The 25,290-nt window shown below is 47.4% G+C and overlaps 1 protein-coding gene across 1 annotated transcript in view; it reads left to right on the top strand.

The window, feature by feature from the left end:
* LOC140723934 (NACHT, LRR and PYD domains-containing protein 3-like) overlaps positions 1-25,290 on the top strand; it is a 45,335-nt gene that overhangs the window by 8,334 nt on the left and 11,711 nt on the right. Inside the window, exon 5 of the mRNA XM_073038480.1 lies at positions 16,402-18,157. Coding sequence (XP_072894581.1) covers positions 16,402-18,157 — 1,756 coding nt within the window. The remainder of the gene's footprint in view (positions 1-16,401; positions 18,158-25,290) is intronic.

The following is a 25,290-nucleotide window of genomic DNA, read 5'->3' as shown; positions in this document are numbered from 1 at the left end:
AAAGCTTCTCTCTCGTGCCTCTGTAATTCGCTTTATTCCATTGCGATCATCTCCGCTAGTAACCTTCTCCAATCTACCTGGAAAAGCTTCTCTCTCGTGCCTCTGTAATTCGCTTTATTCGATTGCGATCATCTCCGCTAGTATCCTTCTCCAATCTACCTGGGAAAGCTTCTCTCTCGTGCCTCTGTAATTCGCTTTATTCCATTGCGATCATCTCCGCTAGTAACCTTCTCCAATCTACCTGGGAAAGCTTTTCTCTCGTGCCTCTGTAATTCGCTTTATTCCATTGCGATCATCTCCGCTAGTATCCTTCTCCAATCTACCTGGGAAATCTTCTCTCTCGTGCCTCTGTAATTCGCTTTATTCCATTGCGACCATCTCCGCTAGTATCCTTCTCCAATCTACCTGGGAAAGCTTCTCTCTCGTGCCTCTGTAATTCGCTTTATTCGATTGCGATCATCTCCGCTAGTAACCTTCTCCAATCTACCTGGGAAAGCTTCTCTCTCGTGCCTCTGTAATTCGCTTTATTCGATTGCGATCATCTCCGCTAGTATCCTTCTCCAATCTACCTGGGAAAGGTTCTCTCTCGTGCCTCTGTAAATCGCTTTATTCGATTGCGATCATCTCCGCTAGTATCCTTCTCCAATCTACCTGGGAAAGCTTCTCTCTCGTGCCTCTGTAATTCGCTTTATTCCATTGCGATCATCTCCGCTAGTATCCTTCTCCAATCTACCTGGGAAAGCTTCTCTCTCGTGCCTCCGTAGTTCGCTTTATTCCATTGCGATCATCTCCGCTAGTATCCTTCTCCAATCTACCTGGGAAAGCTTCTCTCTCGTGCCTCTGTAGTTCGCTTTCTTCCATTGCGATCATCTCCGCTAGTATCCTTCTCCAATCTACCTGGGAAAGCTTCTCTCTCGTGCCTCTGTAATTCGCTTTATTCCATTGCGATCATCTCCGCTAGTATCCTTCTCCAATCTACCTGGGAAATCTTCTCTCTCGTGCCTCTGTAATTCGATTTATTCCATTGCGACCATCTCCGCTAGTATCCTTCTCCAATCTACCTGGGAAAGCTTCTCTCTCGTGCCTCTGTAATTCGCTTTATTCCATTGCGACCATCTCCGCTAGTACCCTTCTCCAATCTACCAGGGAAAGCTTCTCTCTCGTGCCTCTGTAATTCGCTTTATTCCATTGCGACCATCTCCGCTAGTATCCTTCTCCAATCTAGCTGGGAAAGCTTCTCTCTCGTGCCTCTGTAATTCGCTTTATTCCATTGCGATCATCTCCGCTAGTATCCTTCTCCAATCTACCTGGGAAAGCTTCTCTCTCGTGCCTCTGTAATTCGCTTTATTCCAATGCGATCATCCCCGCTAGTATCCTTCTACAATCTACCTGGGAAAGCTTCTCTCTCGTGTCTCTGTAATTCGATTTATTCCATTGCGATCATCTCCGCTAGTATCCTTCTCCAATCTACCTGGGAAAGCTTCTCTCTCGTGCCTCTGTAATTCGCTTTATTCCATTGCGATCATCTCCGCTAGTATCCTTCTCCAATCTACCTGGGAAAGCTTCTCTCTCGTGCTCTGTAATTCGTTTTATTCGATTGCGATCATCTCCGCTAGTAACCTTCTCCAATCTACCTGGGAAAGTTTCTCCCTCGTGCGTCTGTAATTCGCTTTATTCGATTGCGATCATCTCCGCTAGTATCCTTTTCCAATCTACCTGGGAAAGCTTCTCTCTCGTGCCTCTGTAATTCGCTTTATTCCATTGCGATCATCTCCGCTAGTTTCCTTCTCCAATCTACCTGGGAAATCTTCTCTCTCGTGCCTCTGTAATTCGCTTTATTCCATTGCGACCATCTCCGCTAGTATCCTTCTCCAATCTACCTGGGAAAGCTTCTCTCTCGTGCCTCTGTAATTCGCTTTATTCCATTGCGATCATCTCCGCTAGTATCCTTCTCCAATCTACCTGGGAAAGCTTCTCTCTCGTGCCTCTGTAATTCGCTTTATTCCATTGCGATCATCTCCGCTAGTATCCTTCTCCAATCTACCTGGGAAAGCTTCTCTCTCGTGCCTCTGTAATTCGCTTTATTCCATTGCGATCATCTCCGCTAGTATCCTTCTCCAATCTACCTGGGAAAGCTTCTCTCTCGTGCCTCTGTAATTCCCTTTATTCCATTGCGATCATCTCCGCTAGTAACCTTCTCCAATCTACCTGGGAAAGCTTCTCTCTCGTGCCTCTGTAATTCGCTTTATTCCATTGCGATCATCTCCGCTAGTATTCTTCTCCAATCTACCTGGGAAAGCTTCTCTCTCGTGCCTCTATAATTCGCTTTATTCCATTGCGATCATCTCCGCTAGTATCCTTCTCCAATCTACCTGGGAAAGCTTCTCTCTCGTGCCTCTGTAATTCGCTTTATTCGATTGCGATCATCTCCGCTAGTATCCTTCTCCAATCTACCTGGGAAAGTTTCTCTCTCGTGCCTCTGTAATTCGCTTTATTCCATTGCGATCATCCCCGCTAGTATCCTTCTACAATCTACCTGGGAAAGCTTCTCTCTCGTGCCTCTGTAATTCGCTTTATTCCATTGCGATCATCTCCGCTAGTATCCTTCTCCAATCGACCTGGGAAAGCTTCTCTCTCGTGCCTCTGTAATTCGCTTTATTCCATTGCGATCATCTCCGCTAGTATACTTCTCCAATCTACCTGGGAAAGCTTCTCTCTCGTGCCTCTGTAATTCGCTTTATTCCATTGCGATCATCTCCGCTAGTATCCTTCTCCAATCTACCTGGGAAAGCTTCTCTCTCGTGCCTCTGTAATTCGCTTTATTCGATTGCGATCATCTCCGCTAGTATCCTTCTCCAATCTACCTGGGAAAGCTTCTCTCTCGTGCCTCTGTAATTCGCTTTATTCGATTGCGATCATCTCCGCTAGTAACCTTCTCCAATCTACCTGGGAAAGCTTCTCTCTCGTGCCTCTGTAATTCGCTTTATTCGATTGCGATCATCTCCGCTAGTATCCTTCTCCAATCTACCTGGGAAAGCTTCTCTCTCGTGCCTCTGTAATTCGCTTTATTCGATTGCGATCATCTCTGCTAGTATCCTTCTCCAGTCTACCTGGGAAATCTTCTCTCTCGTGCCTCTGTAATTCGCTTTATTCCATTGCAACCATCTCCGCTAGTATCCTTCTCCAATCTACCTGGGAAAGCTTCTCTCTCGTGCCTCTGTAATTCGCTTTATTCCATTGCGATCATCTCCGCTAGTATCCTTCTCCAATCTACCTGGGAAAGCTTCTCTCTCGTGCCTCTGTAGTTCGCTTTATTCCATTGCGATCAACTCCGCTAGTATCCTTCTCCAATCTACCTGGGAAAGCTTCTCTCTCGTGCCTCTGTAATTCGCTTTATTCCATTGCCATCATCTCCGCTAGTATCCTTCTCCAATCTACCTGGGAAATCTTCTCTCTCGTGCCTCTGTAATTCACTTTATTCCATTGCGACCATCTCCGCTAGTATCCTTCTCCAATCTACCTGGGAAAGCTTCTCTCTCGTGCCTCTGTAATTCGCTTTATTCCATTGCGACCATCTCCGCTAGTATCCTTCTCCAATCTACCTGGGAAAGCTTCTCTCTCGTGCCTCTGTAATTCGCTTTATTCCATTGCGATCATCTCCGCTAGTATCCTTCTCCAATCTACCTGGGAAAGCTTCTCTCTCGTGCCTCTGTAATTCGCTTTATTCCATTGCGATCATCCCCGCTAGTATCCTTCTACAATCTTCCTGGGAAAGCTTCTCTCTCGTGTCTCTGTAATTCGCTTTATTCCATTGCGATCATCCCCGCTAGTATCCTTCTACAATCTACCTGGGAAAGCTTCTCTCTCGTGTCTCTGTAATTCGCTTTATTCCATTGCGATCATCTCCGCTAGTATCCTTCTCCAATCTACCTGGGAAAGCTTCTTTCTCGTGCCTCTGTAATTCGCTTTATTCCATTGCGATCATCTCCGCTAGTATCCTTCTCAAATCTACCTGGGAAAGCTTCTCTCTCGTGCCTCTGTAATTCGCTTTATTCCATTGCGATCATCTCCGCTAGTATCCTTCTCCAATCTACCTGGGAAAGCTTCTCTCTCGTGCCTCTGTAATTCGCTTTATTCCATTGCGATCATCTCCGCTAGTAACCTTCTCCAATCTACCTGGGAAAGCTTCTCTCTCGTGCCTCTGTAATTCGCTTTATTCCATTGCGATCATCTCCGCTAGTAACCTTCTCCAATCTACCTGGGAAAGCTTCTCTCTCGTGCCTCTGTAATTCGCTTTATTCGTTTGCGATAATCTCCGCTAGTATCCTTCTCCAATCTACCTGGGAAAGCTTCTCTCTCGTGCCTCTGTAATTCGCTTTATTCGATTGCGATCATCTCCGCTAGTATCCTTCTCCAATCTACCTGGGAAAGCTTCTCTCTCGTGTCTCTGTAATTCGCTTTATTCCATTGCGATCATCTCCGCTAGTATCCTTCTCCAATCTACCTGGGAAAACTTCTCTCTCGTGTCTCTGTAATTCACTTTATTCCATTGCGACCATCTCCGCTAGTATCCTTCCCCAATCTACCTGGGAAAGCTTCTCTCTCGTGCCTCTGTAATTCGCTTTATTCGATTGCGATCATCTCCGCTAGTATCCTCCAATCTACCTGGGAAAGCTTCTCTCTCGTGCCTCTGTAATTCGCTTTATTCCATTGCGATAATCTCCGCTAGTATCCTTCTCCAATCTACCTGGGAAAGCTTCTCTCTCGTGCCTCTGTAATTCGCTTTATTCCATTGCGATCATCTCCGCTAGTATCCTTCTCCAATCTACCTGGGAAAGCTTCTCTCTCGTGCCTCTGTAATTCGCTTTATTCCATTGCGATCATCTCCGCTAGTATCCTTCTCCAATCTACCTGGGAAAGCTTCTCTCTCGTGCCTCTGTAATTCGCTTTATTCGATTGCGATCATCTCCGCTAGTAACCTTCTCCAATCTACCTGGGAAAGCTTCTCTCTCGTGCCTCTGTAATTCGCTTTATTCGATTGCGATCATCTCCGCTAGTATCCTTCTCCAATCTACCTGGGAAAGCTTCTCTCTCGTGCCTCTGTAAATCGCTTTATTCCATTGCGATCATCTCCGCTAGTATCCTTCTCCAATCTACATGGGAAAGCTTCTCTCTCGTGCCTCTGTAATTCGCTTTATTCCATTGCGATCATCTCCGCTAGTATCCTTCTCCAATATACCTGGGAAAGCTTCTCTCTCGTGCCTCTGTAATTCGCTTTATTCCATTGCGATCATCTCCGCTAGTAACCTTCTCCAATCTACCTGGGAAAGCTTCTCTATCGTGCCTCTGTAATTCGCTTTATTCGATTGCGATAATCTCCGCTAGTATCCTTCTCCAATCTACCTGGGAAAGCTTCTCTCTCGTGCCTCTGTAATTCGCTTTATTCGATTGCGATCATCTCCGCTAGTATCCTTCTCCAATCTACCTGGGAAAGCTTCTCTCTCGTGCCTCTGTAATTCGCTTTATTCCATTGCGATAATCTCCGCTAGTATCCTTCTCCATCCTACCTGGGAAAGCTTCTCTCTCGTGCCTCTGTAATTCGCTTTATTCCATTGAGATCATCTCCGCTAGTATCCTTCTCCAATCTACCTGGGAAAGCTTCTCTCTCGTGCCTCTGTAATTCGCTTTATTCCATTGCGATCATCTCCGCTAGTATCCTTCTCCAATCTACCTGGGAAAGCTTCTCTCTCGTGCCTCTGTAATTCGCTTTATTCCATTGCGATCAACTCCGCTAGTATCCTTCTCCAATCTACCTGGGAAATCTTCTCTCTCGTGCCTCTGTAATTCGATTTATTCCATTGCGACCATCTCCGCTAGTATCCTTCTCCAATCTACCTGGGAAAGCTTCTCTCTCGTGCCTCTGTAATTCGCTTTATTCCATTGCGACCATCTCCGCTACTATCCTTCTCCAATCTACCTGGGAAAGCTTCTCTCTCGTGCCTCTGTAATTCGCTTTATTCCATTGCGACCATCTCCGCTAGTATCCTTCTCCAATCTACCTGGGAAAGCTTCTCTCTCGTGCCTCTGTAATTCGCTTTATTCCATTGCGATCATCTCCGCTAGTATCCTTCTCCAATCTACCTGGGAAAGCTTCTCTCTCGTGCCTCTGTAATTCGCTTTATTCCAATGTGATCATCCCCGCTAGTATCCTTCTACAATCTACCTGGGAAAGCATCTCTCTCGTGTCTCTGTAATTCGCTTTATTCCATTGCGATCATCTCCGCTAGTATCCTTCTCCAATCTACCTGGGAAAGCTTCTCTCACGTGCCTCTGTAATTCCCTTTATTCCATTGCGATCATCTCCGCTAGTATCCTTCTCCAATCTACCTGGGAAAGCTTCTCTCTCGTGCCTCTGTAATTCGCTTTATTCCATTGCGATAATCTCCGCTAGTATCCTTCTCCATCCTACCTGGGAAAGCTTCTCTCTCGTGCCTCTGTAATTCGCTTTATTCCATTGAGATCATCTCCGCTAGTATCCTTCTCCAATCTACCTGGGAAAGCTTCTCTCTCGTGCCTCTGTAATTCGCTTTATTCCATTGCGATCATCTCCGCTAGTATCCTTCTCCAATCTACCTGGGAAAGCTTCTCTCTCGTGCCTCTGTAATTCGCTTTATTCCATTGCGATCAACTCCGCTAGTATCCTTCTCCAATCTACCTGGGAAATCTTCTCTCTCGTGCCTCTGTAATTCGATTTATTCCATTGCGACCATCTCCGCTAGTATCCTTCTCCAATCTACCTGGGAAAGCTTCTCTCTCGTGCCTCTGTAATTCGCTTTATTCCATTGCGACCATCTCCGCTACTATCCTTCTCCAATCTACCTGGGAAAGCTTCTCTCTCGTGCCTCTGTAATTCGCTTTATTCCATTGCGACCATCTCCGCTAGTATCCTTCTCCAATCTACCTGGGAAAGCTTCTCTCTCGTGCCTCTGTAATTCGCTTTATTCCATTGCGATCATCTCCGCTAGTATCCTTCTCCAATCTACCTGGGAAAGCTTCTCTCTCGTGCCTCTGTAATTCGCTTTATTCCAATGTGATCATCCCCGCTAGTATCCTTCTACAATCTACCTGGGAAAGCATCTCTCTCGTGTCTCTGTAATTCGCTTTATTCCATTGCGATCATCTCCGCTAGTATCCTTCTCCAATCTACCTGGGAAAGCTTCTCTCACGTGCCTCTGTAATTCCCTTTATTCCATTGCGATCATCTCCGCTAGTATCCTTCTCCAATCTACCTGGGAAAGCTTCTCTCTCGTGCCTCTGTAATTCGCTTTATTCCATTGCGATCATCTCCGCTAGTATCCTTCTCCAATCTACCTGGGAAAGCTTCTCTCTCGTGCCTCTGTAATTCGCTTTATTCCATTGCGATCATCTCCGCTAATATCCTTCTCCAATCTACCTGGGAAAGCTTGTCTCTCGTGCCTCTGTAATTCGCTTTATTCCATTGCGATCATCCCCGCTAGTATCCTTCTACAATCTACCTGTGAAAGCTTCTCTCTCGTGTCTCTGTAATTCGCTTTATTCCATTGCGATCATCTTCGCTAGTATCCTTCTCCAATCTACCTGGGAAAGCTTCTCTGTCGTGCCTCTGTAATTCGCTTTATTCCATTGCGATCATCTCCGCTAGTATCCTTCTCCAATCTACCTGGGAAAGCTTCTCTGTCGTGCCTCTGTAATTCGCTTTATTCCATTGCGATCATCTCCGCTAGTATCCTTCTCCAATCTACCTGGGAAAGCTTCTCTCTCGTGCCTCTGTAATTCGCTTTATTCCATTGCGATCATCTCCGCTAGTATCCTTCTCCAATCTACCTGGGAAAGCTTCTCTCTCGTGCCTCTGTAATTCGCTTTATTCGATTGCGATCATCTCCGCTAGTAACCTTCTCCAATCTACCTGGGAAAGCTTCTCTATCGTGCCTCTGTAATTCGCTTTATTCCATTGCGATCATCTCCGCTAGTATCCTTCTCCAATCTACCTGGGAAAGCTTCTCTCTCGTGCCTCTGTAGTTCGCTTTATTCCATTGCGATCATCTCCACTAGTATCCTTCTCCAATCTACCTGGGAAAGCTTCTCTCTCGTGCCTCTGTAATTCGCTTTATTCCATTGCGACCATCTCCGCTAGTATCCTTCTCCAATCTACCTGGGAAAGCTTCTCTCTCGTGCCTCTGTAATTCACTTTATTCCATTGCGACCATCTCCGCTAGTATCCTTCCCCAATCTACCTGGGAAAGCTTCTCTCTCGTGCCTCTGTAATTCGCTTTATTCCATTGCGATCATCTCCGCTAGTATCCTTCTCCAATCTACCTGGGAAATCTTCTCTCTCGTGCCTCTGTAATTCGCATTATTCCATTGCGACCATCTCCGCTAGTATCCTTCTCCAATCTACCTGGGAAAGCTTCTCTCTCGTGCCTCTGTAATTCACTTTATTCCATTGCGACCATCTCCGCTAGTATCCTTCCCCAATCTACCTGGGAAAGCTTCTCTCTCGTGCCTCTGTAATTCGCTTTATTCGATTGCAATCATCTCCGCTAGTATCCTTCTCCAATCTACCTGGGAAAGCTTCTCTCTCGTGCCTCTGTAAATCGCTTTATTCCATTGCGATAATCTCCGCTAGTATCCTTCTCCAATCTACCTGGGAAAGCTTCTCTCTCGGGCCTCTGTAATTCGCTTTATTCCATTGCGATCATCTCCGCTAGTATCCTTCTCCAATCTACCTGGGAAAGCTTCTCTCTCGTGCCTCTGTAGTTCGCTTTATTCGATTGCGATCATCTCCGCTAGTATCCTTCTCCAATCTACCTGGGAAAGCTTCTCTCTCGTGCCTCTGTAATTCGCTTTATTCCATTGCGATCATCTCCGCTAGTATCCTTCTCCAATCTACCTGGGAAATCTTCTCTCTCGTGCCTCTGTAATTCGCTTTATTCCATTGCGACCATCTCCGCTAGTATCCTTCTCCAATCTACCTTCGAAAGCTTCTCTCTCGTGCCTCTGTAATTCGCTTTATTCCATTGCGACCATCTCCGCTAGTATCCTTCTCCAATCTACCTTCGAAAGCTTCTCTCTCGTGCCTCTGTAATTCGCTTTATTCCATTGCGATCATCTCTGCTAGTATCCTTCTCCAATCTACCTGGGAAATCTTCTCTCTCGTGCCTCTGTAATTCGCTTTATTCCATTGCGACCATCTCCGCTAGTATCCTTCTCCAATCTACCTGGGAAATCTTCTCTCTCGTGCCTCTGTAATTCGCTTTATTCCATTGCGACCATCTCCGCTAGTATCCTTCTCCAATCTACCTTCGAAAGCTTCTCTCTCGTGCCTCTGTAATTCGCTTTATTCCATTGCGATCATCTCCGCTAGTATCCTTCTCCAATCTACCTGGGAAAGCTTCTCTCTCGTGCCTCTGTAATTCGCTTTATTCCATTGCGATCATCTCCGCTAGTATCCTTCTCCAATCTACCTGGGAAAGCTTCTCTCTCGTGCCTCTGTAATTCGCTTTATTCCAATGCGATCATCCCCGCTAGTATCCTTCTACAATCTACCTGGGAAAGCTTCTCTCTCGTGCCTCTGTAATTCGCTTTATTCCATTGCGATCATCTCCGCTAGTATCCTTCTCCAATCTACCTGGGAAAGCTTCTCTCTCGTGCCTCTGTAATTCGCTTTATTCCATTGCGATCATCTCCGCTAGTATCCTTCTACAATCTACCTGGGAAAGCTTCTCTCTCGTGCCTCTGTAATTCGCTTTATTCCATTGCGATCATCTCCGCTAGTATCCTTCTCCAATCTACCTGGGAAAGCTTCTCTCTCGTGCCTCTGTAATTCGCTTTATTCCATTGCGATCATCTCCGCTAGTATCCTTCTCCAATCTACCTGGGAAAGCTTCTCTCTCGTGCCTCTGTAATTCGCTTTATTCCATTGCGATCATCTCCGCTAGTATCCTTCTCCAATCTACCTGGGAAAGCTTCTCTCTCGTGCCTCTGTAATTCGCTTTATTCCATTGCGATCATCCCCGCTAGTATCTTTCTACAATCTACCTGGGAAAGCTTCTCTCTCGAGTCTCTGTAATTCGCTTTATTCCATTGCGATCATCTCCGCTAGTATCCTTCACCAATCTACCTGGGAAAGCTTCTCTGTCGTGCCTCTGTAATTCGCTTTATTCCATTGCGATCATCTCCGCTAGTATCCTTCTCCAATCTACCTGGGAAAGCTTCTCTCTCGTGCTCTGTAATTCGCTTTATTCCATTGCGATCATCTCCGCTAGTATCCTTCTCCAATCTACCTGGGAAAGCTTCTCTCTCGTGCCTCTGTAATTCGCTTTATTCGATTGCGATCATCTCCGCTAGTAACCTTCTCCAATCTACCTGGGAAAGCTTCTCTCTCGTGCCTCTGTAATTCGCTTTATTCCATTGCGATCATCTCCGCTAGTATCCTTCTCCAATCTACCTGGGAAAGCTTCTCTCTCGTGCCTCTGTAGTTCGCTTTATTCCATTGCGATCATCTCCGCTAGTATCCTTCTCCAATCTACCTGGGAAAGCTTCTCTCTCGTGCCTCTGTAATTCGCTTTATTCCATTGCGATCATCTCCGCTAGTATCCTTCTCCAATCTACCTGGGAAAGCTTCTCTCTCGCGCCTCTGTAATTCGCTTTATTCCATTGCGACCATCTCCGCTAGTATCCTTCTCCAATCTACCTGGGAAAGCTTCTCTCTCGTGCCTCTGTAATTCGCTTTATTCCATTGCGACCATCTCCGCTAGTATCCTTCTCCAATCTACCTGGGAAAGCTTCTCTCTCGTGCCTCTGTAATTCGCTTTATTCCATTGCGACCATCTCCGCTAGTATCCTTCTCCAATCTACCTGGGAAAGCTTCTCTCTCGTGCCTCTGTAATTCGCTTTATTCCATTGCGATCATCCCCGCTAGTATCCTTCTCCAATCTACCTGGGAAAGCTTCTCTCTCGTGCCTCTGTAATTCGCTTTATTCCATTGCGATCATCTCCGCTAGTATCCTTCTCCAATCTACATGGGAAAGCTTCTCTCTCGTGTCTCTGTAATTCGCTTTATTCCATTGCTATCATCTCCGCTAGTATCCTTCTCCAATCTACCTGGGAAAGCTTCTCTCTCGTGCCTCTGTAATTCGCTTTATTCCATTGCGATCATCTCCGCTAGTATCCTTCTCCAATCTACCTGGGAAAGCTTCTCTCTCGTGCCTCTGTAATTCGCTTTATTCCATTGCGACCATCTCCGCTAGTATCCTTCTCCAATCTACCTGGGAAAGCTTCTCTCTCGTGCCTCTGTAATTCGCTTTATTCCATTACGATCATCCCCGCTAGTATCCTTCTCCAATCTACCTGGGAAAGCTTCTCTCTCGTGCCTCTGTAATTCGCTTTATTCCATTGCGATCATCTCCGCTAGTATCCTTCTCCAATCTACACGGGAAAGCTTCTCTCTCGTGTCTCTGTAATTCGCTTTATTCCATTGCGATCATCTCCGCTAGTATCCTTCTCCAATCTACCTGGGAAAGCTTCTCTCTCGTGCCTCTGTAATTCGCTTTATTCCATTGCGATCATCTCCGCTAGTATCCTTCTCCAATCTACCTGGGAAAGCTTCTCTCTCGTGCCTCTGTAATTCGCTTTATTCCATTGCGATCATCTCCGCTAGTATCCTTCTCCAATCTACCTGGGAAAGCTTCTCTCTCGTGCCTCTGTAATTCGCTTTATTCCATTGCGATAATCTCCGCTAGTATCCTTCTCCAATCTACCTGGGAAAGCTTCTCTCTCGTGCCTCTGTAATTCGCTTTATTCCATTGCGATCATCTCCGCTAGTAACCTTCTCCAATCTACCTGGGAAAGCTTCTCTCTCGTGCCTCTGTAATTCGCATTATTCGATTGCGATCATCTCCGCTAGTATCCTTCTCCAATCTACCTTGGAAAGCTTCTCTCTCGTGTCTCTGTAATTCGCTTTATTCCATTGCGATCATCTCCGCTAGTATCCTTCTCCAATCTACCTGGGAAAGCTTCTCTCTCGTGCCTCTGTAATTCGCTTTATTCCATTCCGATCATCTCCGCTAGTATCCTTCTCCAATCTACCTGGGAAAGCTTCTCTCTCGTGCCTCTGTAATTCGCTTTATTCCATTCCGATCATCTCCGTTAGTATCCTTCTCCAATCTACCTGGGAAAGCTTCTCTCTCGTGCCTCTGTAATTCGCTTTATTCCATTGCGACCATCTCCGCTAGTATCCTTCTCCAATCTACCTGGGAAAGCTTCTCTCTCGTGCCTCTGTAATTCGCTTTATTCCATTGCGACCATCTCCGCTAGTATCCTTCTCCAATCTACCTGGGAAAGCTTCTCTCTCGTGCCTCTGTAATTCGCTTTATTCCATTGCGACCATCTCCGCTAGTATCCTTCTCCAATCTACCTGGGAAAGCTTCTCTCTCGTGCCTCTGTAATTCGCTTTATTCCATTGCGATCATCTCCGCTAGTATCCTTCTCCAATCTACCTGGGAAAGCTTCTCTCTCGTGCCTCTGTAATTCACTTTATTCCATTCCGATCATCTCCGCTAGTATCCTTCTCCAATCTACCTGGGAAAGCTTCTCTCTCGTGCCTCTGTAATTCGCTTTATTCCATTGCGATCATCTCCGCTCGTATCCTTCTCCAATCTACCTGGGAAAGCTTCTCTCTCGTGCCTCTGTAATTCGCTTTATTCCATTGCGACCATCCCCGCTAGTATCCTTCTCCAATCTACCTGGGAAAGCTTCTCTCTCGTGCCTCTGTAATTCGCTTTATTCCATTGCGACCATCTCCGCTAGTATCCTTCTCCAATCTACCTGGGAAAGCTTCTCTCTCGTGCCTCTGTAATTCGCTTTATTCCATTGCGACCATCTCCGCTAGTATCCTTCTCCAATCTACCTGGGAAAGCTTCTCTGTCGTGCCTCTGTAATTCGCTTTATTCCATTGCGATCATCTCCGCTAGTATCCTTCTCCAATCTACCTGGGAAAGCTTCTCTCTCGTGCCTCTGTAATTCGCTTTATTCCATTGCGATCATCTCCGCTAGTATCCTTCTCCAATCTACCTGGGAAAGCTTCTCTCTCGTGCCTCTGTAATTCGCTTTATTCCATTGCGATCATCCCCGCTAGTATCCTTCTACAATCTACCTGGGAAACATTCTCTCTCGTGTCTCTGTAATTCGCTTTATTCCATTGCGATCATCTCCGCTAGTATCCTTCTCCAATCTACCTGGGAAAGCTTCTCTCTCGTGCCTCTGTAATTTGCTTTATTCCATTGCGATCATCTCCGCTAGTATCCTTCTCCAATCTACCTGGGAAAGCTTCTCTCTCGTGCCTCTGTAATTCGCTTTATTCCATTGCGATCATCTCCGCTAGTATCCTTCTCCAATCTACCTGGGAAAGCTTCTCTCTTGTGCCTCTGTAATTCGCTTTATTCCATTGCGATCATCTCCGCTCGTATCCTTCTCCAATCTACCTGGGAAAGCTTCTCTCTCGTGCCTCTGTAATTCGCTTTATTCCATTGCGATCATCTCCGCTCGTATCCTTCTCCAATCTACCTGGGAAAGCTTCTCTCTCGTGCCTCTGTAATTCGCTTTATTCCATTGCGATCATCTCCGCTCGTATCCTTCTCCAATCTACCTGGGAAAGCTTCTCTCTCGTGCCTCTGTAATTCACTTTATTCCAGTGCGATCATCTCCGCTCATATCCTTCTCCAATCTACCTGGGAAAGCTTCTCTCTCGTCCCTCTGTAATTCACTTTATTCGATTGCGATCATCTCCGCTAGTATCCTTCTCCAATCTACCTGGGAAAGCTTCTCTCTCGTGCCTCTGTAATTCACTTTATTCCATTGCGATCATCTCCGCTAGTATCCTTCTCCAATCTACCTGGGAAAGCTTCTCTCTCGTGCCTCTGTAATTCGCTTTATTCCATTGCGATCATCTCCGCTAGTATCCTTCTCCAATCTACCTGGGAAAGCTTCTCTCTCGTGCCTCTGTAATTCGCTTTATTCCATTGCGATCATCTCCGCTGGTATCCTTCTCCAATCTACCTGGGAAAGCTTCTCTTTCGTGCCTCTGTAATTCGCTTTATTCGATTGCGATCATCTCCGCTAGTATCCTTCTCCAATCTACCTGGGAAAGCTTCTCTCTCGTGCCTCTGTAATTCCCTTTATTCCATTGCGATCATCTCCGCTAGTATCCTTCTCCAATCTACCTGGGAAAGCTTCTCTCTCGTGCCTCTGTAATTCGCTTTATTGCATTGCGATCATCTCCGCTAGTATCCTTCTCCAATCTACCTGGGAAAGCTTCTCTCTCGTGCCTCTGTAATTCGCTTTATTCCATTGCGATCATCTCCGCTAGTATCCTTCTCCAATCTACCTGGGAAAGCTTCTCTCTCGTGCCTCTGTAATTCGCTTTATTCCATTGCGATCATCTCCGCTAGTATCCTTCTCCAATCTACCTGGGAAAGCTTCTCTCTCGTGCCTCTGTAATTCGCTTTATTCGATTGCGATCATCTCCGCTAGTAACCTTCTCCAATCTACCTGGGAAAGCTTCTCTCTCGTGCCTCTGTAATTCGCTTTATTCCATTGCGATCATCTCCGCTAGTATCCTTCTCCAATCAACCTGGGAAAGCTTCTCTCTCGTGCCTCTGTAATTCGCTTTATTCCATTGCGATCATCTATGCTAGTATCCTTCTCCAATCTACCTGGGTAAGCTTCTCTCTCGTGCCTCCATAATTTTCGTCCCTATAAATTTTTTTTAACTCTTACAGTTTCCTATCTCCACCCACAAAGCTTCAACATTCTCTAAGCCTATGTCACCTCTTTCTACAGATGTGGTTCCACCTCAAACCAGCACAGCCGCATCACCAACGCCTATGCCTTCCTGCCTGTCCTTTCGATAAGACGTAAATCTTTTAACGTTAAGCTCCCAGCTATGGTCTTCTTTCAGCCACGACTCAGTGATGCCCACAACATCATACCAACCAATCTCTAATTGCGCCAAAAGTTCGTCCATCTTATTCTGAATGTTCGGTGCATTTAAATGCAATGCGTTTAGTCTTGCATCTCCGCCCTTTTGAATGTTGTCTATGCAGTACAATTTAACACTTTGCTCCGTCTGTATTTGAACTCAGTCATTGGCTTGTCCTTCCTTACATTCATGTTAAACCCATCATCTACTTGTCAACCTGCTGGTTCATCCACAGCTCTATCGTCCTAGTTCCAGTCCCCCGGCCATTTTAGGTTAAAACACTCCCAACAGCTCCAGTAAATCTGCCCGGAAGAATATTGGTCCTCATCGGATTCACGTGTAACCCGTGCCTTTTGTACAGGTCCTACCTACCCCGGAAGTGGTCCCAATTATCCAAAAATCTGATTCACTGCCCCCTGCTCCAAATGCTCTGCCACACATTTCTCTGCCACCTCATTCTATTCCTATTGCCACTGTCGGGTGGCACAGGCAGCAATCCTGAGATCACTACTTTTGAGGTCCTGTTCCTCAGCTTTTTTCCTAACCTCCTGTGTTCGATTTTCCAGACCTCCTCCCTTTGCTTTTCCTATGTCGTTGTTACCAATGTTTGTCACGACTTCTGGCTGCTCACCCTCCCTTCTCAGGATATTGTGGACGCGACCAGAAACATTTCGGACAATGGCACCTGAGAGGCAAAGTACCATCGGTGTCCACAGAATCTGCTACCTGTCCTCCTGACTTTAGAGTTCCCTATTACCTCTGCCATCCTCTTCAGCTTCCTGCTCTTCCGCACATCATCGAGGAATTGCCCGAGTTCATGGACCAGCTCCTCGGAGAATAAGAGACTGTAGACCAGTGCGGGGTGTGTTACATTGTGACTGGCTCAGCCTGGAAAAGGAAACTGAAATTATGTTCCTTTTCTGTGGCTCAGTACTGACAGCTTAATCCTAAAGGAGTGTCAAGAACATGGGGTCCATTGTGAGAGAAGTAAAAGTTATTAGAGCAAGTAAATGCCCCCCTCACCCCCTACTGTTACCCTCTGCAGGGTTGCACAGTTCAGCAGAAGCTGAGCAGTGAAAGCAGTGAAACCACCCGCTCCACACAACACTCTCCTCTCCAGAATCACGTGTGCACTTGGTGCTCACTGGAACACCGGGGAATCTGCAAACTACCAACAGAGGGAACAGTGGAGCCTTTAACAGCGAATCTGAATCAGATCAGAACTGTTTCTGGGCCATCGTTCATTTTCAGACACTCTAATCTCTGATCACCCGATTTCGCACAAACAGTGTTTTTAACGAGTAGTTTTTTTATTAAAGAAAATATGTTGTGAGCTCCATGTTCATCAGATCAGGCACTGACAACCTATTTCTGTCCGTCATAAGATGTTCGAAGGAAACACATGGAGACTCTGTGGGCAGAAACTGAAACACTGAGAGTGAACACGATCCTGATGAGGGAGAAGGTGAAGGTTTTCCAGCTGGTTGATCGATACGCTGAGCTCACGATCATTTCTACTGTTCGAGATCGGAGACTGGTGGAACATGAGCTGCTGGCAAGAGGCAGAGACCACGAGGAGTGGAGACAGAAACATCTCCGTGGTAAGCTGGAAAAAATCCGGACTGATCAGTTATTCAAGAAGAGCTTTCTTCAAAAATTGGAAAGATATTTCTTTGGAAACAAATCCGGGATATCCGCAGCAGTGGCCGGAGTCCCGGGGATCGGGAAAACAACAATGGTACAAAAGATTGTTTACGACTGGGCCACAGGGAAAATATATCAACAGTTCCAGTTTGTCTTCAGTTTCAAATTCCGGGATTTAAACACCATTAACTGCAGAATAAACCTGAAAGAACTGATTCTGCATCATTACCCCTACTTTGGGAATGTCCTGGGAGAGATCTGGAAACAGACAGAGGGACTGCTGTTCGTATTCGATGGTTTGGATGAATTCAAGCACAAAATCGATTTCGCTGACAGTCGGAGAGATACAGAACCCAAGCACCAGTGCCCAGATCCCGAGTGGTGGTGTGAGGTTTCTGACATTGTGTACAGTTTAATCCAGGGCAAGCTGCTCCCAGGGTGTTCAGTGCTGGTGACCACCCGTCCCACTGCGTTACATTTATTGGAAAAGGCGGATATCAGTGTCTGGGCTGAAATCCTGGGATTTGTTGGTGAGGAACGGAAGGGATATTTCATCAGGTATTTTGAAGATCAGACAGTGGCGGAAGCTGTTTTCAAACACGTGAAGGAGAACGAGATCCTGTACACCATGAGCTACAACCCCTCCTACTGCTGGATCCTCGCTCTGGCACTGGGCCCCTTCTTCACACAAAGTGTCAGGGACCCGCAGCGAGTTCCCAAGACCATCACCCAACTGTACTCCTACTATATTTACAACATCCTGAAAAACCATGGCTGTGAGATTGAGAACCGCCGTGATGTGTTACTCAGGGTTGGTCAGATGGCCTTCAGAGGAGTGTTCGAGAGGAAGATCGTGTTTACAGGTGGAGATTTGATCAATTACACTCTGCAGCCTTCCCAGTTCCTGTCCGGGTTCCTGATGGAACTTTTGGAGAGAGAGGATTCAGCCCGGTGTGTGGTGTACACATTCCCACACCTCACCATCCAAGAGTTTGTAGCTGCAGTCGCACAATTCCTGAATCCACATCCCGGGGATATCCTGAAATTCCTCACTGAAGCCCACAACACGACAGATGGGCGATTTGAGGTATTTCTCCGTTTCGTTGCTGGTCTCTCCAACCCAATGACAGCTCGGGGCCTGGAGGAGTTTCTGGGTCCATTTCCTCATGAAACAACCTGCCGGGTGATTGACTGGGTGAAGGAGGAGGTTAAACGCCAGAGTGGAAACACGAGGAGTGAAGCTGGTAAAAGGAGCCTCCTGAACACATTGCACTATCTGTTTGAATCTCAGAATCGTGGACTGGCTCAGGCCGCACTGGGATCTGTGGAAACACTTTCATTCAGTGGAATGACACTGACCCCGATTGACTGCGCGGTCCTGTCTCATGCCATCGGATTCTGTGATACAATAAAACACCTCAATCTGGGGAACTGCCACATTCAGTGTGAAGGAATCCAGCGACTGGGACCCGGGCTACACAAGTGCCAGGAGTTGAGGTATCTTGATTTATCTCTCACTCTGAACTGTTAAACTGTCTCATTGTGTTGTTTCAAAGCAAAGGAATTTCGGTAAATTTGTAGTAAATCAGATTGTGAAGAATTGTGACAAATGCCCACGGGGATCAGTCAGTAATTCCCCCAGGACGGGAGGGTTCTGTGGTTCCTTGTGAAGGGATGTTGGAGACTTCATCAGATCAGTGAACAACAGCCATTGGTTCAATGGTAGTAAATCACAGGAATGGCCGTGTTTCTCACTGCCTGTGACACGTCCATTGACAATGTTCCTTCTCACTGTTACTGACACCCAGACCAACACAGACTGCAGCAGGCGGGCCAGAGATTCACACCCCCTTCCCGGTGAGGGACAAGAGACTGTCAGCAGACTGTCCCAGTGAGAAGGAAAGAAATACCATTGTGAGATTGTCCTCCCACTGCCATTCCCCGTGTGTGACTTTGCTCACTTCCAGATACGCAAAGAGCGAGGGCTCATCTCCTCTGGGCCTCTGTTCAGACCCAACACACACGTACAAAAAATTTCTGCATCCTCTCGTCTTGTAGGATTATCATTTACCCTTGGAATCCTCCTGTGGGACCTCTCATCCCAATCCCCCTTCCATTCTTTGGAATCTCGCCACCAACCACATTCCTCCTGTGGGCTCTCTATTACTCTTTTCTCATCCTCCTGTGGGATGTCTTTTCCACACAACACCCCACCCCTTCCTGTGAGAGCTCTCCTCCCCATCCCTCTTCCTCCTGTGGGATCTCTCTTCCCCATCGCCCTTTCACCTATGAGATCGCTCTTCCACATCCCCCTTCCTTCTATGGATTTCTCTTCCCCATCCCTTCCTGCTGTTGAAACTCGCTTCCCCATACCCTTTCCTCCTGTGGGATCTCTCTCCCCCATGGACTTCTTCCTGTCGGATCTCTCTTTGGCATGCCCCATTGTCCTGTGGAATTTCTCTTCCTCAACCCCCTTCCTCCTGTGAGATTTCTCTTCCCAATCCCACATCCTCCTGTGGGAACTCTCTTTCACATTCCTCCTCCTCCTGGCCGATCTCTCAACCCGTTCCCCCTTCATCCTGTTTAATCTCTCTCTGTATCCCCCTCCTCCTGTGGGATCTCTCTTCCCTATCCCCCTTCCTCCTGTGGGATTTCTCTTCCCCATCCCCCTTCCTCCTGTGGGATTTCTCTTCCCCATCCCCCTTCCTCCTTTGGGATCTCTCTTCCCCATCCCCATCCCCCTTTCGCCTGTGGGAACTCTCCTCCCCATAGAATCATAAAATCACAGAACACTACGGCACAGAAAACAAGCCTTTCGGTCCTTCTAGTCTGTACCAAAACCTTATTCCGCTTGTCCCATTGACCTGCACCCAGTCCATAACCCTCCAGTCCTCTCCCATCCATGTATCTATCCAATTTATTCTTAAAGCTTAAGAGTGAGTCCACATTATCCACATCAGATGGCAGCTTGTTCCACACTCTCACCACCCTCTGAGTGGAGAAGTTCCTCCTAATTCTCCCCCCAAACCTTTCCGCTTTCACGCTGAAGACATGTCTTCTCATTTTTATCTCTCCTAATCTATGCCTATTCGCATTTACCCTGTCTATACCCTCATAATTTTGTAAACCTCTACCAAATCTCCCCTCATTCTTCTACGCTCCAAGGAATAAAGTCCTAACCTGTTCAATCTTTCCTTGTAACTCAACTCCTGAAGACCAACCAACATCCTAGTAAATCTTCTCTGCACTTTTTCAAACTTACTGATATCCTTCCTATAGTTAGGTGATCAGAACTGCACATAATACTCCAAATTTGGCCTCACCAATGTCTTATACAACCTCACCATAACATCCCAACTCCTATACTCAGTACTTTGATTTATGAATGCCAGGATGCCAAAAGCCTTCTTTACAACCCTGTCTACCCGTGACGCCACTTTCAGGGACTTACGTATCTAAAACCCAGATCCCTCTGTTCTTCCACACTCTTCAGTGCCCTACCGTTTATCGTGTTTGTCGTACCTTGATTTGTCCTTCCAAAATGGAACACCTCACACTTGTCTGCATTAAATTCTATCTGCCATTTTCTGGCTCATTCTTCCAGTTGGTCCAGATCCCTCTGCAAGCTTTGAAAGCCTTCCTTGCTGTCCACAATGCCTCTATCTTAGTGTCATCCACAAACCTGCTGATCCAATTTATCACATTATCATCTAGATCATTGATATAGACAACAAACAACAATGGTCCCAGCACAGATCCCTGAGACACACCACTAGTCACAGGCCTCCAGTCTGAGAAGCAATCATCCACTACCACTCTCTGTCTTCTCCCACCCAGCCAATTCAAATCCAGTTTACAACATCTCCATGGATACCTAGTGTCTGGACCTTTAGAACTAACCTCTTATGTGGGACCTTGTCAAAGGCCTTAGAAAAGTCAATGTAGACAACATCTACAGCCTTTCCTTCATATGCATTCTTGGTAACCTCCTCGAAAAACACTACAAGATTCATTAAACATGATCTACCACACACAAAGCCATGTTGACTATCTTGAATCAGCCCTTGGCTGTCCAAGTCCTTGTATATCCGATCTCTCAGAACACCTTTTGATAATTTACCTACTACTGATGTCAGGCTTACTGGCCTGTAATTACCTGGTGTACTTTTGGAGCCTTTTTCAAACAACGGAACTACATGAGCTACCCTCCAATCCTCCGGCACCGAACCCGTGGCTGAGGACATTTTAAATATTTCTGCCAGGGCCCGTGCAATTTCTACACTAGTCTCTCTCAAGGTCCGAGGAGATATCATGTCAGGCCCGGGGGATTTATCTACCTTTATTCGCTGTAAGGCAGCAAGCACCTCCTCCTCTTTAATCTCTATATGGTCCATGACACGACTGATTGTTTGCCTTAATTCCATATTCGCTACGCCAGTTTCCTGAGTAAACACTGACGCAAAAAACTGTTTAAGATCTCCCCCATCTCATGAGGCTCCACATATAGATGACCACTCTGATCTTCAAGGGGACCAATTATGTCCTTTACTATCCTTTTACTCTCAATATACTTGTAGAAACCCTTTGGGTTTACCTTCACATTATCTGCCAAAGCAACCTCATGTCTTCTTTTTGCCTTCCTGATTTCCTTCCTTAGTATTCCCTTACATTTTCTATACTCTTCAAGTACCTCATTTGTCCCTTGTTGCCTATGCCTGCTAAACACCTACTTAACCAGATCACCTATATCCCTTGTAAACCAAGGTTCCCCATGCCTGTTAACTTTGCCTTTAATCCTGGTAGGAACATGCAAACTCTGCACTCTCAAAACTTCACCCTTGAAGGCGTTCCACTTACAAAACACATCCTTGCCAGAAAACAACTTAACCCAATCCACTCTTCCCATATCCTCTCTCTTTTCCACAAAATTGGCCCTTCTCCAATTCAGAACCTTAACTGGTGGATGAGTCCTATCCTTATCCATAATTATCTTGAAATTAATGACATTATGGTCACTGGACCCAAAATGTTTGCTTACATATACTTCTGTCACCTGACCTGTCTGGTTCCCTAAAAGGAGATCAGGTACTGCACACTCTCTCTCGTTGGTACCTCAATATATTGATTTAGAAAACTTTCCTGAACACATTTGACAAACTCCACGCCATCTAACCTTTTCTCAGAGTGGGCGCACCGTCAATATGTGGAAAGTTAAAAACCCCTACGATTACAAATTTCTGTCTGCTATCTCACTACAGATTTGCTCCTCCAATTCTCTCTGCCTATTGGGCGGTCTATAATACAACCCTATTCATGTGGTCACACCTTTCCCGTTCCTCAGCTCCACCCATATAGCCTCTATAGACGAGCCCTCTGGGCTGTCCCATCTATGCACAGCTGTGATAGTCTCCCTGACCGGTAATGCCACTTCTCCCCCTTTCATCCCTCCGCTCTATCACCTCTGAAACAACGGAAACCCAGAACATGAAGCTGCCAGTCCTGCCCCTCTTGCAAACCAAGTCTTACTAATAGCAATAATGTCGATGTCATTATCGTGCCAATCCACGCCCTAAACTCATCTGCCTTACCAACAATACTCCTTGCATTGAAATAGATGCACCTGAGAACATTTCTATCACGTACAAACCTTTTATACCTGTCTATACAAGCAGTCCTCGCATGATCATTATCCTCCTCCACCTCACTATCTGCTCTAACACTCTGCCCCCTCCCCCTGCAACCTTGTTTAAAACCCCCGGAGCAGAACTTGCTAACCTACCGGCAAGGATGTTAGTCCCCTCCAGTTCGGGTGCAAACTGTCCAATTCGAACTGGTCCCACCTCCCCTGGAAGAAAGCCCAATTGTCCAGAAACATGAACCCCACCCTCACGCACCATTCCCTCAGCCACGTGTTTAGCTGCATTATCTTCCTATTTCTAGCCTCACTAGCACGTGGCACGGGTAGCAATCCATCTGTGAGATCTTACTTTCGCATCCCTCTTTCATCCTCTGGCCTCTCTGTTCCCACTCCACCTTCCTTCCAACTGTTGGATCTCTCCTCAGCATCCACCTTCCTCCTGTGGGATCTCTCATCCCCATCCCCCTTCCTTCTGTGGGATCTCTCATCCTCATCCCCCTTCCTGCCGTGGGATCTCTCTTCTCCATACACCTTCCTCCTGTCGGATCTCTCTTTGGGATGCCCCATTGTCCTGTGGAATTTCACTTCCCCAACCCACTTCCTCCTGTGAGATTTCTCTTCCCAATCCCACATCCTCCTGTGGGAACTCTCTTCCACATCCCTACTCCTCCTGGCCAATCTCTCAACCCCTTCCAGCTTCATCCTGATAAATCTCTCTATATATCCATTTCCTCCTGTGGGATCTCTCTTCCCCATCCCCCTTCCTCCTGTGGGGTCTCTCTACCCCATCCCCCTTCCACCTGTGGGATCTCTCTCCCCCATCCTCTTATGGGATCTCTCTTCCCCATTCCCCTTCGTCCTGTGGGATCTCTCTCCCCCATCCCTTCCTCCTGTGGGAACTCTCTACCCCATCCCCCTTCCTCCTGTGGGATCTCTCTTCCCCATCCCCCTTCCTCCTGTGGGATCTCTCTACCCCATCCCTCCTGTGGGATCTCTCTTCCCCATCCCCCTTCCTCCTGTGGGATCTCTCTACCCCAAACCCTTCCTCCTGTGGGATCCCTCTTCCCCATCCCCCTTCCTTCTGTGGGATCTCCCTTCCCATTCCGTCCTGCTGTGGGATCTCTCATCCCCATCCCCATTCCTGCCGTGGGATCTCTCTTCTCCATACACCTTCCTCCTGTCGGATCTCTCTTTGGCATGCCCCATTGTCCTGTGGAATTTCACTTCCCCAACCCACTTCCTCCTGTGAGATTTCTCTTCCCAATCCCACATCCTCCTCTGGGAACTCTCTTCCACATCCCTCCTCCTCCTGGCCAATCTCTCAACCCCTTCCAGCTTCATCCTGATAAATCTCTCTATATATCCATTTCCTCCTGTGGGATCTCTCTTCCCCATCCCTCTTCCTCCTGTGGGGTCTCTCTACCCCATCCCCCTTCCACCTGTGGGATCTCTCTCCCCCATCTCCCTTCCTCTTATGGGATCTCTCTTCCCCATTCCCCTTCGTCCTGTGGGATCACTCTCCCCCAGCCCTTCCTCCTGTGGGATCTCTCTCCCCCATCCCCCTTCCTCCTGTGGGATCTCTCTACCCCATCCCCCTTCCTCCTGTGGGATCTCTCTTTCCCATCCCCCTTCCTCCTGTGGGATCTCTCTTCCCCATCCCCCTTCCTCCTGTGGGATCTCTCTACCCCATCCCCCTTCCTCCTGTGGGATCTCCCTTCCCCATCCCTTTTCCTGCTGTGAGATCTCTCTACCCATCTCCCTTCCTCCTGTGGGCTCTCTGTTCCCTATACACCTTCCTCCTGTGGGATCTCTCATCACCAGCTCCCTTCCTCCTGATGAATCTCTCTTCTCCACCCCCCATGCTCCTGTGGGATCTCTCTACCCCAACCCCTTCCTCCTGTGGGATCTCTCTTCCCCATCCCCCTTCCTCCTGTGGGATCTCTCTACCCCAACCCCTTCCTCCTGTGGAATCTCTCTCCCCCATCCCCCTTCCTCCTGTGGGATCTCTCTTCCCCATCCCCCTTCCTCCTGTGGGATCTCTCTACCCCATCCCCCTTCCTCCTGTGGGATCTCTCTTCCCCATCCCCCTTCCTCCTGTGGGATCTCTCTACCCCATCCCCCTTCCTCCTGTGGGATCTCTCTTCCCCATCCCCCTTCCTCCTGTGGGATCTCTCTACCCCATCCCCCTTCCTCCTGTGGGATCTCCCTTCCCCATCCCTCTTCCTGCTGTGAGATCTCTCTACCCATCTCCCTTCCTCCTGTGGGCTCTCTGTTCCCTATACACCTTCCTCCTGTGGGATCTCTCATCACCAGCTCCCTTCCTCCTGATGAATCTCTCTTCCCCATCCCCTTCCTCCTGTGGGATCTCTCTTCCCCATCCCCGTTCCTACTGTGGGATCTCTCTTCCCCATCCCCCTTCCTCCTGTGGGATCTCCCTTCCCCATCCCCTTCCTCCTGTGGGATCTCTCTTCCCCATCTCCCTTCCTCCTATGGGATCTCTCTACCCCATCCCCCTTCCCCCTCCGAGTTCTCTCTTCCCCTTCCCATATCCTCCTGTGGGATCTCCCTTCCCCATCTCCATCCTGCGAGTTCTCTCTTCCCCATCCCCCTTCCTTCGGTGGGATCGCTTTTTCCCATCCCCTTTCCTCCTGTGGGATCTCTCTTCCCCATCTCCCTTCCTCCTGTGGGAGTTCTCTTCCCATTCGCCCTTACGCCTGAGTGAACTCTCCTCCCCACAGCCCTTCATAGAATCATAAAACACCAGCGCACAGAAAACAAGCCATCTGGCCCTTCTGCTCTGTGCCAAAACTTTATTCCACTTGTCCCAGTGACCTATACCCAGTCCATAACCCTCCAGACCGCCCCCATCCATGTATCTATCCAATTTATTCTTAAACCTTAAGAGTGAGTCCACATTTTCCACATCGGATGGCAGCTCGTTCCACCCTCTCACCTCTCTCTCAGTGAAGAATTTTCCCCGAAACCTTTCCCC

Source organism: Hemitrygon akajei, unplaced genomic scaffold, assembly GCF_048418815.1.
Source record: "Hemitrygon akajei unplaced genomic scaffold, sHemAka1.3 Scf000148, whole genome shotgun sequence".
NCBI lineage: Eukaryota > Metazoa > Chordata > Chondrichthyes > Myliobatiformes > Dasyatidae > Hemitrygon > Hemitrygon akajei.
Note: the sequence above shows the minus strand (reverse complement) of the source record. Positions and strands in the feature narration are given on the sequence as shown.